The sequence below is a fragment of the Bos grunniens genome, chromosome 5, assembly GCF_055505025.1.
Source record: "Bos grunniens cultivar Pamir isolate PY7600 chromosome 5, Bosgru_T2T1.0, whole genome shotgun sequence".
In the NCBI taxonomy this organism is placed as follows: Eukaryota; Metazoa; Chordata; class Mammalia; order Artiodactyla; family Bovidae; genus Bos; species Bos grunniens.
Genome location: NC_141169.1, coordinates 100,738,438 through 100,757,272, shown reverse-complemented (window position 1 = coordinate 100,757,272; position 18,835 = coordinate 100,738,438). Strand labels below are relative to the sequence as shown.

Here is an 18,835-nt window from a genome sequence, read left to right as displayed (position 1 = left end):
CAAGATTTGTAAATTATTATACACATGCATTTGTTACTATTACTTTTGACAGTTTATTTTCACTTGCCTCCTATGATGTTGCTGAGAATTATATTCTGATTTGTCCTTTTGCCAGTCAGCTTGCTGTATTATTGCTAAGTCACCCCTCACGTAGCTTTATTTCATCAATAAATATTTGTTGGTTGAGGTAAACAGCTGGAGACATGTGATCCGTCTTAATATATCCTGTGTAGAGGTAAGGAATATTTTAGAAAATTTGTTTATTAGTCAATTAGCTCCATTTCAGGGAGCAATACAGACCCAGGGGTGGCTGATTAATGCACCACCTCATTAAACCCTTTCTTGGAACGCTCACTGAGCCAGGAGGGAAAATGTTCTAAGTGAGTATAATCTGCTGGTGATCTACTTTATTCTGAGTCATTTAAGACACTGCCTCTGGAAATTGTTAAATGCATGAATTGTTAATAACACCCAAGGGGGCCTTGTTTTGCAATGCCAAATGAATCTCTTCAGTGTCACATATTCCATAAAGTACTCTAGATCCTTTCAACCTTCAGGATGCTACAGCCTTAAAGAAGTTAAAATGTCCTCAGGTACAAGGAGATCTGGAAAGAAACCCTGCCTGTAAGGATCTTGTTCTAAAGAGATCTATCTGCCTCACTTTGCCTCCCCCCTTGCCCTGTCCTTAGCCACATGGAGTCTCCCGCCCCTGTCCCCACTCCCATTTTGTCACAAGCCATTAGCAGCTATTTGGCTTCACTTCTTTACTCAGTCTAAGACATCTGCTCATCAGCTCAATCACTTTCACCACTGGTTTAATTTTGTTTCACTCCTTTTAACTATCCTCATGGGTTTCTCTGCTGGCATAGATGGTAAAGAATCTGCCTGCAGTGCAGGAGACCCTGGTAACATCCTGCAGCCTGCCTATGAAGCTTCATTATCCAAACTCTATAGCTTAATCTGTATATATAGAGAGAGCTTAATTTGGGTTTTCTAAGGTGTTTCCCAAACCAGTCAATCCTAAAGGAAATCAGTCTTGAATATTCATTGGAAGGAGTGATACTGAAGCTGAAACTCCAATACTGTGCCCACCTGATACGAAGGACTGACTCACTTGAAAAGACCCTGATGCTGGGAAAGATTGAGGGCAGGAGGAGAAGGGGACGACAGAGGATGATATGGTTGGATGGCATCACTGACTCGATGGACATGAGTTTGAGTAAGCTCCGGGAGTTGGTGATTTACAGGGAAGCCTGGCGTGCTGCAGTCCATGGGGTTGCAAAGATTCAGACACGACTGAGTGACTGAACTGAACTGAGGGTGATTACACTAAGTGGGGGGAAAAAAAACCACACTTTAAAAAAATCATTTTTTATTTGCCAAAACTGAAACATGTCCAGTGGGGCATGGATATCTGAAAGGAAGTGTCAGTATCTATATGAATGGAGAGAGTAGCATGGAAGCATATACACTACCATATATAAAACAGATAGCCCATGGACATTTGCTGTATGCCTCAGGAAATCCAAACTGGGGTTCTATCACAACCTAGAGGAGTAGGAACGGATGGGAGGTGGGAGTAAGATTCAAGAGGGAGGAGACATACGTATACCCATGGCTAATTCATGTTGATGTATGGCATAAACCAATGCAGTAAAGCAATTGTCCTTCAGTTAAAAATAAGTAAATTAAAAAAAAATTAGTCAACAATTAAAAAACAAGGTTCATTATTAAAAAAAAAATATCTACATAGCAGAAGGAGAAGACACTGAGAGCATGAAGCTCCCAGTCTGAGAGAAATGGACCAGATGTGGACTAGTTTACACAAGAATAATACAGGAGCTCCTTTCTGCGGGAAGATGAGTCTGAGAGAAGATTGACTGGGTTGTGATGACTGGTTTCCTCTGTGGTTTAGAGGCAAATAGAACAGCACAAGAAACCTTGTAGTGGTTTGTTTCTGGTCCAAGTCTAAGTCGGGATTTATAGGGTCTGGCTGAGAAGACTATCAAAGGGTCTGATTAGTTAACACATTAGGAGTTTACATGTATATGAGAGCATGGAACTAAAGCATAAATGAAATTTATGTAACAAATTTAAGAGGCAGGGGAGAAAAACTGCAAAGTCTGGGAACAGCCCAGTTTTGTTTTCTTTTCATCGGCTGAGCAGATTGGCTGGAAGGTAATAAAGAAGACAGGATGGGAAGTCCACCCTTGAACAGACTGACAGGGAAAACAATTTCAGTGATTTATGGATTGTCCAAGATACATTTGTGGAAGATAATTTACAAGCTGTGTCTGAATAATGTTGGCCAATACCCATCTGTTGGAACCTTCACCTCTGTTAAGCCAGAATTGCACTATTTTCCACCTCAGAATTGCTCAGAACTTTAGAATTTGGAAAGGGTGTCATGAAGCAGTCATGTCTGAGTTGAAACCTGAAAGATTATAGAATGTAAACATCAAATATGCATGATAAGTCCATTTTCTGTCTATGAGCAAAGATGGGAAAGATGGGAATGCGAATCATGGAGAGTGTTAAAAATCCCAAGAGTAATAGAAAAAGAAAGATTCTGAAAAGATAGGCTGGGATCTTTTGATGACAAGTAAGTATTACATAGTATGAGGCTTTCCCAGTGGTTCAGCGGTAAGATGCAGGTTCAATCCCTGGGTTGGGAAGATCCCTTGGAGGAAGAAATGGCAATCCACTGCAGTACACTTGCCTGGGAAACTCCACGAACAGAGGACCCTAGTGGGCTATAGTCCAGGGGGTCGCAAAGAGTCAGACACAACTGAACAACTAAACAAACAACAAATTACATATTTTAACTGTGTGCAGGCTTGGCCGCTTGCTGCTCAATAGCCAATAAATTGAAGGGCAAGCTTTGATAAAGAAGAAAAGTCAGCAATCTGAGGAGATGGTGGACTTATGTCCAGACACCAACTCTGATGATCCTGCTTCGTCATGCCAATTTTTAAATGGAACAAGGAGAAACAATCTTAGTTAATCATTAAGGCAGGAGGTCAGATTCTTCATCATCTTTCCATTGCATGCAAACCTGCTGATGTCTCTTCCTCGGGACATTGTCTTGCTCCCATGGTCCACCTGTGGTTGGACGTTCTCTTGCCTGTGTGATCCACTTGCGCTTGAAAGATCCACCTGCAAATTTACTAAAGAGGAAGCTAGGGAGAGAGGGTCAGTTATTTAACAACTTAATTCTTCGTTCTTACTTCTACTCCAAGAAAGCAATCAATAGATTCAGTAAGGTGTTACATATATTTAGGAAAGCATAAATCAGGAGCTAAGTTATTAATGAGCTAAGTTATTAATGTTGTCTAATGGTCTCATCTTTATGATCAAGGTCTAAATGAAACAGGGATGGACAAACAGAAAGGAGAGGCAAAGGAGATACTTACCATATGAGTTTAAGGAGTTTGGTTTTTATCCTGCATTGTATGAAAAGCTATTGAAAGTTTTTGAAGAGGGGGAAAAAGATCATGTAACCTGTAAGATTACTGTCACTAGAGGATGAATGGGAGAAGTGAGATGTAGAATTCAGGGAGACCACTATGGCTATTCAGCCACGCCAAAGACAACACTCTAATACCTTTCGTAAGAGCTTGGTTATAGGCAAAGTTATGAAACAAGGCAGACTAAATTTAATGCCTCTTCATTGTGTTTCAGTTTCCAGGTAGAACACAGACTAAGTGTTTATGCTACCCTTTGGTTCTTACTGTGCTGTTCCGCAAATGATATCAGTGTTCTGAGTGCCTGGACCTTTCTTGGTCCCAGTTTATATAGCAAACTTGCCTATACAGGATTTGTGTGGTACACCCCTCCTGCACTAGACTTAGGACTTGATTTTCCTTCCAACGTTAATCTGATTACTATGGCGGGTGGAGTTAGGTCCTCTCTTCTCTCTCTCTCCAAAAGGGGTGTAAATTCAAACTCAGTGAACACCAAAGTAGATAAATGCAAATCCAATTCAAAGTGGACAAAAGTTCATGAGGGGTCAAACAATTAGTAGGTAACCATAACCTTCTGAATGCCTACAAGGGCCCTTTTAATTTTCCAAACAATGTGCTCCGTTTGGTCAGCTTTTGAGGCTAAAGCTGTTACAGAGAAGTGATATGACTGGCAGAAAACTGAGTTCTGCCAGTTCTGCTCCGTTTGGTCAGCTTTTGAGGCTAAAGCTGTTACAGAGAAGTGATATGATTGGCAGAAAACTGAGTTCCTGAGCTGGCTTTGCACTCAATTTCCTCAGACTTTAAACACCAAACCAAAAAACCTTTTGCTGTTAGTTCTTTAGATTAATTTTTATTCCTTTTACTCAAATATATACTTTCAGACAGATTGCAAAGTCAAATAGCTCTACAAGGCTTGTGAAGAGAAGCACCTTTCCACCACACACATGTAAAATCCCTACATTTTAGCTGACTTTTAAAATCTACTTTACTTCAAATACTATGCATAAATTTATATTCCTTTTTTTTTTTTTTTTGAAGTATAGTCGATATACAATGTTGTGTTAGTTTCAGGTATACAGTAAAGGTCCATGTAGTCAAAGCAATGGTCTTTCCAGTAGTCATGTACAGATTGGGGAGTTGGACCATAAAAAATGGCTTCGGGCTGAAGAATTAATGCTTTCGAACTATGGTGTTGGAGAAGACTTTTGAGAGTCACTTGGACAGCAAGGAGATCAAACCAGTCAATCCTAAAGGAAATCAATTCTGAATATTCATTGCAAAGACTGATTAAGCTTAAGCCCCAGTACTTTGGCCACCTGATGCGAAGAGCCGACTCAATGGAAAAGACCCTGATGCTGGGAAAGATTGAGGGCAGGAGGAGATGGGGGTGACAGAGGATAAGATGGTTGGATGGCAGCATCGACTCAATGGACATGAGTTTGAGCAAACTGCGAGATAGTGAAGAACAGGGAAGCCTGGGATGAACAGCAAAAATGAAGTATGAAGTTAGTTGCTCAGTTGTGTCTGACTCTTTGAGATCCCATGGACTGTAGCCTACCAGGCTCCTGTGTCCATGGAATTCTCCAGGCAAGAGTACTGGAATGGGTAGTTGTCTAGGTTTGTCATAGCTTTTCTTCCAAGGAGCAAATGTCTTTTAATTTCGTGGCTGCAGTCACTGTCTGCAGTGATTTTGGAGACCAAGAAAATAAAACCTGTCACTGTTTCTAGTTTTTCCCCTTCTATTTGCCATGAAGTGATGGGACCGGATGCCATGATCTTTGTTTTTTAAATGTTGAGTTTTAAGCTAGCTTTTCCACTCTCCTCTTTCACCCTCATCAAGAGGCTCCTTGAGGCTTCCTCTTTGCTTTTGGCCAAGTCAAGCAGGGGTATGTAATAAGGATCAATGCAAGTAAGTCTTGCATTCTTCTTTCTTCTGCAAAGTTTCAAAAGGATGGGATTGCTGACAAGATTAGGGTGTGTGCAGGGTCTTAGGTAGCCCAGTCTCTTAATCTTAATGAGCCTCTCTGGTCCCTTTAATCTTGTCTCAGGTGGTTTTGTGACTGCTTCTCATCTGATTAACAAATGTTCTGCCCTCTGGGCTGCCCTGACGACTCTAACTATAAAGAATCTGCCTGTAGTGCAGGAGACCTGGGTTTGATCCCTGGGTGGGGAAGATATCCTGGAGAAAGGAAGATACAACCTGGAGAAGCGAATGGCTACCCATTTCAGTATTCTTGCCTAAAGAATTCTATGGACAGAGGAGCTTGGCAGATTACTGTCCATAGCGTCATAAAAGAGTCTGACCTGACAGAGACTCAACAACAATAATAGAGTAACTAAGAAGTAATATATTGGAATAAATAGAAAAATATTACTTGTCATGACATGTGTGTGCACCCATGTCAAGTTGCTGCAGTCATGTCTGACTCCTTGTGATCCCATGGACTATAACCCATCAGGCTCCTCTGTCCATGGGATTCTCCAAGCAAGAATACTGAAGAGGGTTGCCATGCTCTCCTCCAGGGGCTCTTCCTGACCCAGGGGTTGAACCCATGTCACTTACATCTTCTGCATTGGCAGGTGGGTTCTTTACCGCTAGAGCCATCTGGGAAGCCCTGTCACGACACATGTGAACTAAATTTTGCTGTATTGTATTGTTAAAGTATGTCTAGTTTTCCACAAAACCACCAATTGACTTTGAAAGTTGTTGTTGTTTAGTTGCTCAGTCGTGCCTGACTCTTTGTGACCCCATGGATTGCAGCCTGCAAGACTCCTCTATCCCTGGCATGTTCCAGGCAATACTGGAGTGGGTTGCCATTTTCTTCTCCAGGAGATCTTCCCAACCCAGGGATGGAACCCATGTCTTCTGCATTGCAGGCAGATTGTTCACTGTTGAGCTACCAGGGAAGCCCTTACAAAATTCAGTTCAGTTCAGTTCAGTCGCTCAGTCGTGTCCGACTCTTTGCAACCCCACGAATCGCAGCACACCAGGACTCCCTGTCCATCACCAACTCCCGGAGTTCACTCAAACTCACGTCCATCGAGTCAGTGATGCCATCCAGCCATCTCATCCTCTGTCGTCCCCTTTTCCTCCTGCCCCCAATCCCTCCCAGCATCAGAGTCTTTTCCAATAAATCAACCCTTCGCATGAGGTGGCCAAAGTACTGGAGTTTCAGCTTCAGCATCATGCCTTCCAAAGAACACCCAGGACTGATCTCCTTACAAAATTACCTTCTGTATAATATTCTAAATGTTCTGCTACAAGTATATGTAGAAAGCTGTAAAGGGTTGACAGAGTGGCTAGTCTGTGAAAAAGTATTTGCATTTAGAAAGGCCTTAAGGCATAAAGGTTAATGAAATTTCATCTCCTGAGTATCTGTGTTATGTAATCTGCTACCATGAATAGGTATATTCAAAATAAAAGTTAAAATTATTTTTAAACTAGCTATGATTGTTTCCAGTAGATTTGATGGGAAAATAACACTCTTCTCCATTGATTTTAAAGTATTCCTTTGAGAGATTTAGCTATATTTGGGTCAAAGCTCAAATCAGCTAAAATAACCACTTTGAAAACAAGGACTAAACATTACAAAAATATAATGCGATACAAGAATTCCTGGATTTCCATACATAATAAGGGTTGAAAAATGCCATGGAGAAAAATGATTAGCATTAAAAACAAAGGTTAGGGACTTCCCTGGCGGTCCAGTGGTGAAGACCACCTTGCAATGCAGGGGTGCCAGTTCAGTCCCTGGTTGGGGAGCTTAGATCCCACATGCCTTGTGAACAAAAAACGAAAACATAAAAGAGAAGCAATATTGTGACACATTCAATGAAGACTTTTAAAATGGCCCACATAGAAAAAAAAATCCTAAAAACTAAAAAATGTAGGGCTATGCAATTCATTTTCCTTGTTTCTTTTCATTTGTTTTTTTTTTTTCAATCAGAGACCCTGAGACCTTGATGAAAGATGACAAGTGACCCACTGTTGTCATTTTTCAGAACTTCCTGGACTTCTTTAGGGCACAGCAGCCCCTCATCCTGTATCTTCATTCTTTTTTAATATTACAGTTTCTGCTGCTCTTCCCTTACAGGTCCCTATAATCACTTGTTAGTAGTGGTTGGAAAGGCCTTATTCCTCTGTCTTAGCAGGGAAAAGTGGAGGGCAAGAGGGAGGCGACACTGTTACCTCCAGTCTTCCACCAGCCCTTCAGGTGGCGCTTTGTATTCATGGCTGGAAAGGAGTACCCTCCTCCCGTGAATTTTTGCATCAGGGGAAAAATTGAGGACTACCGAGTTAATCGCCTGAATCGCACGGTATTTTCTTTTCCGAAGACAGACCTAACTTCTGAGATCTGTCATTCATTTCCATAGCTGTAACCTATGCAAAGTCCTTAGTAGTAACGACTGACGTCACTTCCCTGGACCTTGATCACACCTCATGCCCTTCACCGGCTACATCTCTTCAGTTCCCTGAGTCATGCTCTGTTTATATTCTAGGGGCAGATTTGCTGCAAAAACCCAAACATGACGCCAACGTGGTGAACGAGAGGTCACGGGGCGGAGGCAGCCAGCCCAGCATCCGAGGCAGCCAGCCCAGCATCCGAGGCACCAGTGTAATCAATGAACGAGCAAAGGGCGAAATACAAGCCCGGGGCACCTCTGAATGGGCCAAAGAAGTTCCAGGACTCCCATCCCACCTCTTTCCAGACACCAGATCCCAACAGGCTGAAAAAAAGCTGGATTTTTACCATCTGTATTTGTTTTGGGGCCCAACCAAGAAATGGCGGAGAGGGTAGAATACCTCTTTAGAACATTATTTTTTGCTGTTGTTTTAAAAACACCTCTAATGTCACTTTCACAATAAAATAAAATGTGAAAATTCCTCGTGTTCTAAATGGACTATATTCGGGGAAACTGAAACTAGAAAGAGAAAACACTGAAATGGACGGCGCCTGCCCACCCCCATCCCTTGGTCCAAGGTTCGCGGGGGCGGGGCTTCCTGACGTCACAGGATCAGCGGGCCGTCGGGTTGTTTTTGTGCTCGCAGCTCTCGGTAAAAGCCACCGGGAATTCTTTACCTGGCCCTACCCTGTCTTGGAACCCAGGCCCCGAGTCCCTCCTTTCTGAAAGCTCTGCCGAGCGGCGCTGCAACGTGGGCTGGCCTCTTGGAAGCGAATCTGAGACTCATTGCGAATTGCCCAAAGGGATCATCATCAAAAGACGGGAGAGACGCCGTCGTCCGCGAGAGAGGCAGGCCCCGTCCGGGGATTTTAGAAATCCTGCGGTTCATCATGAAGTTCCAGTATAAGGAGGACCATCCCTTTGAGTATCGGAAAAAGGAAGGAGAAAAGATCCGAAAGAAATATCCGGACCGGGTCCCTGTGAGTGTCCTAGGGGAGAAGGGGGGGGATGGGGATGGGAGCGGGGGAGTCGCGATGGCTGCCCAAAGGCACAGAAGGGTGGCCCCTAACATTACTCAACCTGCACGCCCTTCACCGCGGAGAGAGCCAGTGGAATGGACATTCGGACTGCGGACCTTTAAAAACTCGTATCCCTAGAGCCTGTCCCCATCTTTTAGAGCTGACCGCAGTTTTAGAACGGATCCTACGATTGAGTGACTCAGCAGCGTTCAGCGGATGTGTTGGCTGGGATGTACTCAAAATGTAGCTTTTTGGGGAGAGAATGATGAGGTCGGGACCACCCATATGCTGCCTTAAAGATAGCATGGAACTGTTCAGGAATGAACAGGGGGATTTGCTCCCATCAATTTCCACCCTTAGGTGGTTCTCCGTTAATCGGGAGGACTTTGGCCCTTTGTAGCCCTGGGTTTGGGAGGGAAATATTCGGAAGCCATTGGATCTTTTGTTTTATTCTGTGAGAATTAGGAAGGGAAGGGGATGCCACAAGAGTCCTGGCCCAGAAAACAAGGTCACGTTCTCTGCGCAGCAACCCGGTTGCCTCATCATTCTTGGCTCCAGGGTGTGTGGGCCGGTGTTTATTCTGAACACATTGTACCTGAACACAATCAGGAAGGACTGAGACCTTCTTCTTGGGTTTTTGGACTCAGGTTTATGTTCTTTAACTTAGTGCAGGCGGAGAGAAGGAACAGGGAAGAAATACCAAGGTGTCTTTCTGCATCCGGGCGTTTTTCCTGTTACCCTTCCCCCGCCTCTTGCCTGGTTTTCGCTATTGTGGGCTGCGTAGCTGGATTTGAGGGCAGAAGGCTTTTAAAGTGTGATAGAGGGAACAGCAATCCTTGAGTTTTGGAGATGGGAGGATTAAAGACCCTAAGACTGTGTTGTTTATCTTAGGGCAGGGACTTTAGGATAAATATTACAGGTAATTTACGTGTAAAGGAATTGCAGTTATCTGATGGTGAATTCCTTTCCAGTCTTCCATCTAACTTTTCATGTTCTTACAGCTGCCAGAAGCGACCTGGGCCGTATAAACCTCTTGGAGTACTTTTTCTATAATCTAAGGGAGACATGAGGGCTGTTGCATTAGGGGAATTACATACAAAGGTGTTTTCAGCTAAAAAGGAGAACTAGCCCTATTACCCACTAAAGGATGCTTCGCAAATTTCTTTCCTGGTCTCTGGACCTTGGATGACTGCTTTAAAGGTTTCCCACCAAGTCTTGGTGACGCCCATCCTATCCTCTTACAATATTTTCAAGTGACAACTAACTTTGATTGATAGCTTACCATGTCCCTGGGAATATCTTCAGTGCCCTGTCTGTAGTCATTCACTTAGTCCTCACACCATTATAATCCCTTTCTACAGAAGAAGGATCTGAAGAAATGGAGTAACTTCCTGCAAGTGGCTGATGTGTGCCTGAGCTGGGATTCTGATCCTGGCTGTTGGATCCTCCAGGCCATAGTGTTTCTCAAGGTCCGAGGCAGTTCGTGATTTAAGAATGATTTAAGCGTGCATTGTGCTGTCAGGTATTGGGAATAGAGAAGTCAACTGTTGCTGCCCTCACCAGTTCAGATGGCAGTATGATGCCAGAAAAACATTCCAGTAAGCAAAATGATGACCGTTTTTTTCAGAACTCCAAGATTAAAGCTCTGTTCTAATAATAGTTCTGTATAAGCTACAAGCTCAGAATTGTACCTGTTCCGAAATCTAGTTAAAATTCTCCTATATTTCCTCAAAACAGCCCTTCCCATTTCAGTTGTTTCCATGCATTCACCCAGAATTTCAGCTAATCCCTCTATTTTTTTCTCATTGTTTGCTGTTAAATATTTTACTTATTTGATAATTTGTAAGCTCTTATGACTCACTCAGATCTCATGATTTCTCCAGTTGGATTTTAACCAGTGGCCAAACTCCTTCCAGCTGCTCAGTGTGTGGCTTTCTTTCTGATGACAAAAAAAAAAAAAAAATAGAAGGAGCTTTGCCCTCTGAATCCTGAGATTTGGTGTTAGTTCTGGGCAGAACTCTGCATCTCACTGTGCTGAAGTGTTGTGTTGACAGAAAAGAGGGTTAAATGATTTCCAAAGCCCTTTCTCACTGGACTGTTCTGTTATTAAAGCAGTCACGTACCCTGATTCAATTGCACTTGTCTTTGTTGCTCTCTTTTCCTGCTCCTTTCTTGTGGTTTCCATCTCTTATTAATTGGGGCTGGAGCTGCCAGGTCTCAGAGTTCCTGCATAGCACAATGCTATGCTCCCTCCTTCCCTTTTAATTTTATTTACCTGCTGCCTCATTGTTGGGTCTTCACTGGTTTATTCCTGTGCTCTTCTGACTTTGTTTTCATTTCTGATTCATATATCAGTACTCCAGGTTTAATTTTTATTTTTTTTTAAATTTTTTTCTTTTGGTTTTATAGAAATATAATTGACATATGGCACTGTATACCTATAAAGTGTACAGCATCATGATTTGACTTATATACCTTATGGAATGATGGTCACAATAAATTCAGTGACTGTCCATACAGTCTCATACAGATACAAAATTAAAGAAATAGAAAAAAAAATGTGTGATAAGAACTCTTAGGATTTACTCTCAAAGTATAATTAACCTACAACACTGTTAATTCCTGTTACACAACATAGTGTTTTTTATGCACATTTCAAGACACCATGATAAAGTTACTACTCTGTTCCTCACACTTTACATTTTGTGCCTGTGACTTATTTGTGATAATGTTCTTCTGGTCTTCCTGGTGCAGAATTCTCTTTCTCTGCAAAAATAAGCAGGTTTTTCCACTATGTTAACCTATCCCCTTAAATTTAAAAGCTTCAGATTTCTCCAAATCGTTATGTTTAGATCTTTACAGTTTACAAAGCCTTTTCACATAAAAGTTTTATGGATTTATGGATTATTTGGAGAAGGCAATGGCACCCCACTCCAGTGTTCTTGCCTGGAGAATCCCAGGGATGGGAGAGCCTGGCGGGCTGCCGTCTATGGGGTCGCACAGAGTCCAACACGACTGAAGTGACTTAGCAGTGAGTTTGTTGTGTCCATTCCATGTGTCTGTAAAAGATGTGTTTGAAGGTTACCGTGTTCCTTTTTATCAGGTTTCCCTGGCGGCTCAAATGGTAAAGGATCTGCTTGAAATGTGGGAGACCCAGGTTTGATCCCTGGGTTGGGAAGATCCCCTGGAAGAGGGCATGGCAACCCACTCCAGTGTTCTTGCCTGGAGAATCCCATGGACAGAGGAGCCTGGTGGTCTACAGTCCATGGGGTCACAAAGGCTCGGACACAACTGAGTGACTAAACATACATACATATTTTACTCCTTGGAATGCTGAAGTTAAGAGAATTTATGTGACCTGTACCCAGTGTTTATTTATGCTTTAACTTTTCTGTACTTCCCTTATCTTCTACCTAAAATGATTATATTTTCTAGACTAAAAATCTAAAACTGATGGTTTTATAATCAATTCAAAGTATTTATAATTTAAATCAAATTACATATTACATCACTTATATAGTATATAAATACTGAATGTGTTTTTGTAATACTTAAATTAAGTACATTATTTAAATTATTGCTTGAAATTTTATTTATAAAATATTTCCTGTTTTATACATCTACATGTATAACTTTTATGTATCTTTTTTCCTTTTTTTAAATTATTTTTTTATTGAAGGATAATTGCTTTACAGAATTTTGTTTTCTGTCAAACCTCAACATAGGTATACGTATATCTCCTCCCTTTTGATCTTTTTTCCTTTTCATTACAGAAATAAATGACCCTTCTAAACTTGAAAGTATTGTAGAAATATTTAATGTAGACACTGAAAATCCCTTAAAATCCTAACAGATAATCAATACGGGTTATTATGGGTTATTGTACTGACATTCTATTAATATAAGCACTACTTTAACACTTTTTTTACTTAATAGTGCCTTGAATGCATTTTTTTTTGCAATCATTCTCAAAAATTTTGATGAAGTACAAAATTTAAACCACATTATCTGTACCTTTACAGATAAATATCATTTATGAGAAAGAATAAACCTAGTAGGTACTCAGGACCACTTGAGAAAGTCCAGACAATTTTCTTGGTGCTTCAACTAAATGCCAGAAAGTATATATCCTATAACAAAGTACCTGCCTACCAATGCACGAGCCATAAGAGACTCTAGTTTCATCCCTGGGTCAGGAAGATCCCCTCGAGGAGGGCATGACAACCCACTCCAGTATTCTTGCCTAGAGACCTAAGGAGAGAGGAGCCTGGTGGGCTATAGTCCATAGGGTTGCAAAGAGTTGGAAATGACTGAAGCGACTTAGCATGCACGTACACACGTCTTATAGGTAACTTGTAATTAAAATCAAGATCCTCTTTACTTTTCATAATATCCCTTCCTTATCCTCTTGTTGTTTCAGTAATAAAATTATAACCTTATTAAGAAAGTTTGTTTCCCCATACATTTTGTAAAGGGTAAGAGAGAATAAGAGATGGAAAAGTTGTATTGAGCCTAGAGAAACTCACTTCAGATAAGGGCAATTGTAGGGTGTAGAAGGCAACATACTAGGTTGGATTCTGCAGTTTTCATTCCCACCCTTTGTCTCTCCTCCCAGGTGATCGTGGAGAAGGCTCCCAAGGCCAGGGTGCCTGATCTGGACAAGAGGAAGTACCTCGTGCCCTCTGACCTCACTGGTAATGCTCTGTCCCTCCCCTGACCCTTCTCCCACAGCAGACCCTTCCTCCTACAGTAGCAGACCCTTCCTCCCTCCTTCCCAGTCCTTCCTGTGTGCATGCAATCGTGGGCTTGAGGGGAGGTAGAACAGAGGAAAGTGAGTGGGATGCCCCAGAGAATTGGGTGATTCAGCGATGGTGATGTAATTGTTCTTTCCCATCACTGATTTCCTTAAGCTTTTCCCATTGTTGTAGGGCCTTGTTTGATTTAGAGGCAGCAGAGTGTGAGAGCTTGAAAGAAAAGACCAGATGCGTATTATATAAGCCGCTTAAAATTCAGGTTTGTTATTGTGATACCAATTTACACCATAAGGAAAACCAGACTAATTTGTTGGGAAGATAACGTTATAGAGATTCCCAGCTGAATACCTTGACCTCTTCAAGTTATGGTTTTTTTGTTCATACATCTTGTAGATACTGTTTGGATTTCCAAAAGATACATTAATTCTTCATGTTGATGTTTAATGGAATAACCACTGCATCCAGGAGACACTTAGAAAGATATTGGTAGCTGTGTTTGCTCCAGAGTGATTAGGTTTGAATATCAGCCTTCTAGAAACCATGGGCAGAGGAGCCTGGTAGGCTGCAGTCCATGAGGTTGCTAAGAGTCAGACATGACTGAGTGACTTCCGTTTCACTTTTCACTTTCATGCATTGGAGAAGGAAATGGCAACCCACTCCAGTGTTCTTGCCTGGAGAATCCCAGGGACGGGGGAGCCTGGTGGGCCGCCGTCTATGGGGTCGCAGAGTCAGACACGACTGAAGCGACTCAGCAGCAGCAGCAGCAGCAGAAACCTTTCAGTGTACTCAGTGAAAAATAAAGCACTGAACGCCACTCATTGCCCCGACATTGGGATGAGGGATTGTACTAAGATTACTGGAGTCCAGTAGATATCTTCCATCACAAGTTTGTCTTAGGCGGAAATGGACATGAAAGTGTCTGGTGTGTGTGTGTGTTTTTCTCCCCATATTATGTGGCTTTGGGATCTTAGTTCCCCCTACCAGGGATAGAACCTGGGCCCTGGCATTGAAAGCACCAGAGTCCTAACTGCTGGACCCCAAAGAATTCTGAAAAGTGTGTTTCAAATCAGATTTAGACCATGGGAATGTTAGCATTAGGTCTGAAATTGAGTAAAGTGGAGACGGATTGAGGAATTAAACTCCATGGCATGTCAGGGAACACACAGGCTTCTTGCCATGTCATTTTTTGTTTCTGAAGCTGCAGGACAGTGTTAGGCTCTGCTCAGATGATAATGCCCGTCTGGTGCTTTGGGAAACAGGTGCAATAGAATTGTTTTCCGGATCTTACTACCCTCCTGCTAACCTCTTGTCTTCTTCTGCTTCGTCTTTGTTTTCTAAACGCCACCCCCGCACCCCCCATCCAGTTGGCCAGTTCTACTTCTTAATCCGGAAGAGAATCCACCTGAGACCTGAGGACGCCTTATTCTTCTTTGTCAACAACACCATACCTCCCACTAGTGCGACCATGGGCCAGCTGTATGAGGTAATGGTCCTGGCGACAAGGCTGTACCGCCTGGCTTTCTCTAGCCTCCGTCCCAGGTGTTATCTTCCACACACCCGGGAAGTGGGGCAGGTGGTAGAGGTGTCATTTATCAGGATGCTCTCACATGGCCGTGTCAGGCTCTGGGAAATCAGGTGTCTCTTGTCCCTCAGCAATTGAGCGGCACACGGGATTCAGTCCCTTTGAATTATTTTCTCAGTCTTGCCCTGCCGTAGTGTTTTAACATTGGAGTGTCCTTATTGAAAAGCAGGAAGTGCTTTCTGACCACAGATATACCAAATCAAATCAAATTTAAAGACCAGGCAGTGTTTCAGTGGATTCATTTGTCTTCACAAATCAACTCAGTTGGAGGGAGTAACTTGAATGATTTTATTTGGTTTAATTTTTGGTAAACTGTAAAAATATGATGATAAACTATAGTAGAGAACTTGATCGTGATTTATCACCTTAGATTGTAACTGCATCATTATTCCTCAAAGGGTTTCACACAATACTGTCTTATAATTCTATCCTATTAGTGAACTTTTCTAATAATTTCTAGTTTTTATTCCACAGCATACATTCCCTGGTTTATATCCATATATATATATCCCAATATATATAATTTTATATCCCAATATATATATTTTTATATCCCAATATATATATTTTTATATCCCAATATATATAATTATCCCTTCGATTCCAGGGTCGGAAAGATCCGCTGGAGAAGGGATAGGCTACCCACTCCATTATTCTGGCCTAGAGAATTCCATGGACTGTATAGTCCATGGGGTCATAAAGAGTCTGACATGCTGAGCGACTTTCACTTTCAAATATATATAGTTAATGGGTTTCCCTGGTGGCTCAGCAGTAAAGAACCTGCCTGCCAATGCAGGAGACACGTGTTCAATCCTTGGGTCAGGAAGATCTCCTGGAGGAATAAATGGCAACCCACTCCAGTATTCGTGTCGGGAAATCCCACGGACAAGGGAGCCTAGTGGGCTACAGTCCATGGGGTCACAGAAGAGTTGGACACGACTTAGTGACTGAACAGCAGTCAACAACAATATATAGTCATGTTGTGTAATTGTTCTTCTTGCCAGAATGAGCTTCATATCTCTGATGTGTATGATGTTCTCCATGAAGGTTTTTGTGAATTTATGAGTTCAAAGTTGAATCCCAGCCACTTCTGCTGCTTCTTTGATCCCTGTTTTTTTGGCCCTGCCCAGTGGCATGCAGGATCCGAGTTCCCTGACCAGGGATCAAACTGGTGACCCCTGCACTGAAAGCTCAGAGTCCTAAGCACTGGACCACCAGGGGAGTCATGCTATCCCCTTTTGAAGGGGGATGCAGGGTACCTCCTATGCCTACCCTACAAGGTTGTGTGAGACTCCAGACCCTAGGGATGATGAACTTGATTATGTTTCTAAACCATTCTCTCCCCTCTTCGCCCAGGACAACCATGAGGAAGACTACTTTCTGTATGTGGCCTACAGTGACGAGAGTGTCTACGGGAAGTGAGTGGCGGAAACCGGCCAGTGGGAGCGACCGGACTCGGGGCAGGGGGAGGGGCAAGTGTGGGGCTTGGGGAGAGAGAGACAGAGGGAGGGCTCCCCCCATGAAGGAGACAGAGGAGGAACACCTGGAAACACGACACCACACACACCATCACCATATTTTCACACGCTCGATTGACATTTTTTGCTGCTTTCTCGGCCCTGGGAGAAAGCATGTCAGGACAGAGCTGTTGGGTTGGCTTTGATAGAAAAAAAAAATAGGGATACTTTAGTCTCACAACAAACACTGCTGCAAAATCTGATTTCCATGGAAGAACCGGAGTGGGCAAGCTGGGGCCAGAGACCGTGAACCGACAATAACTTCCTGCTCTCCTTTGCTTTGGGCAGAGATTCTATTTTTGACATTTGCACAAGACAGGTGGGGAAAGGGGTTGAGAATGTTGTAGGATTACTGGCTGGTAGTGGACCATTCCCAGGGACCAAAAGAGACCCACTGGAATTGAAGTATTATAGCCCCTGACCTCTCCTGTCTCCCACATCCCTCCCACATCCCAGTGGTCATCTCATAAGCATCACAGTACCCAGCCCACCACCCCTGTGGTGGCTGTAGACACTTAGATGGAGCTCCCCTTCTGCTGGAGAGTAGAGGCCAGGCGTGAGGGACATCAGGATTGCAAAGATAGTCTCCATAGCATAGAACTGGAACTGAATGAGTACTGAGCATCTCTGTCTAACCTGCTTTGCTCTTTGGTGCCCGTTTTCCCCACACCTACCTTGGACTTGAATGAGCATCACCCATTTCAGTAACAGGCTAAAACCACTCGTCTTGACATTTCCCAGACTTCACTCCATGAGTTAACGGAGTTACGTACAGAAGGGGCAGGTATGGGGTAAGATGGCTTGTCTGCACCTCCCGCTTATCCAGAACTCTTGCTTCCGGCCTGCTGTCCTCCACTTTCTCAATGCACAGAGATGCATGGTGAGGGCCAGTGGCACCCCCTCCTTGGGTCTTAATTTCCCGCAGCTGCTAGTTAGAAAAATTTGAGAAGGGTGACTTTTCATAGTTCTTGGGGATTCCATTTGATTCTGATTATTTTCACGTTAGGGTTATGATCTGGGTGGGAAGCAGGAATTTGCACCCAGATGGGACATTTCAATTCATCTCAAGACACTTCAGTTCATCTCCGTGAATGAAAAGGGTCCTTCCCGTGGGGGAAGTCTGAGGGTCAGCTCTGTCAAGATGCAGGCTCTTGTATAATGAAGTTTCTGCTGTCAGACCAAGGAAATAAAAGAATTGCATACCTTAAAATGAGTTAGAAATGTTGCCTTTATTTAGTAGGTGTTAGAGTAGACAGTGTGTGGACTCCGAGCAGGAAACTTTGGGAGGATGTGGCCTTTTGAGGCGTCGCCCAGATGTGGTCAGACGTGTACTCCACCCCTCACCACCCAGGAGTCACTGTCCAAAGGCCAAAGGCGAAGGGAGCTGGGGGCGGGGTGCACAGGGTGTCTGTTGGCAGAATGTGCGTGGTTTTTTCCTCCATAGATAAATGCCTTGTCACTGCTTTACATGCTCCTCAGAGCTGAAGGTGGAAGACTGCCTACATCAGAAGATAGCGGAGTGGAGGTTGGGGGGTGCTTGTTAAAATGCAGATGTCTAGGCCTTGTCCCAGGTTAAGCTGACTCAGAATCTCAGCGTAGGCAGCTGTATTGTTAACTGGCTCCTTGTGACTCTGCTGCAGACCGAAACTGCAGAGGCGCTGCTCTGTTAACCTGGCTTCCCTGTAAGTCCTAAGCCAGCCTGTTCTTGCTATCACGTCCTGGTCTGTAAGAGGCCACCGTCTCCCAGAGCAGCAAAAGGCACCTCGATGGCTTTTGGGCTTGGCACAAGCTTGGTGCCCCTTCCAACCTTAGGTTAGAACCTTCAGTCAGGAACCCATATGTAGGTGGGCAGTTGGGATACAAGTTAAGAGACAGCAAAAAACAGATGAGTGGAAATTTCCTTTCTGAAAGAAATCAGGTGGTTCTGCTTTATTCTACTTTTTCCCCAACATAAAATTTTTTTTTTCCCTAGAAAGCCTGGTGCTTTCTATGAACCTAAGAAGGTTCGTAGGACTGTATTGTGAAATCAGGTTAAAAGTGCGAAAGAACAACAAACGTGAATAGCGGTGACTAGGCAGACAAATGCACCGCCATG

General features: G+C 43.2%; 1 protein-coding gene across 1 annotated transcript; it reads left to right on the top strand.

The window, feature by feature from the left end:
* Positions 1 to 8,468: 8,468 nt before the first annotated feature.
* Positions 8,469 to 17,950, top strand: GABARAPL1 (GABA type A receptor associated protein like 1). Its single transcript, XM_086404177.1, has 4 exons — positions 8,469 to 8,848; positions 13,503 to 13,581; positions 15,006 to 15,124; positions 16,580 to 17,950. Exons 1-4 carry the CDS (start codon positions 8,759 to 8,761, stop codon positions 16,643 to 16,645), a joined length of 354 nt encoding a protein of 117 aa, XP_086260303.1. The 5' UTR covers positions 8,469 to 8,758; the 3' UTR covers positions 16,646 to 17,950.
* The last annotated feature ends 885 nt before the right edge of the window (positions 17,951 to 18,835 follow it).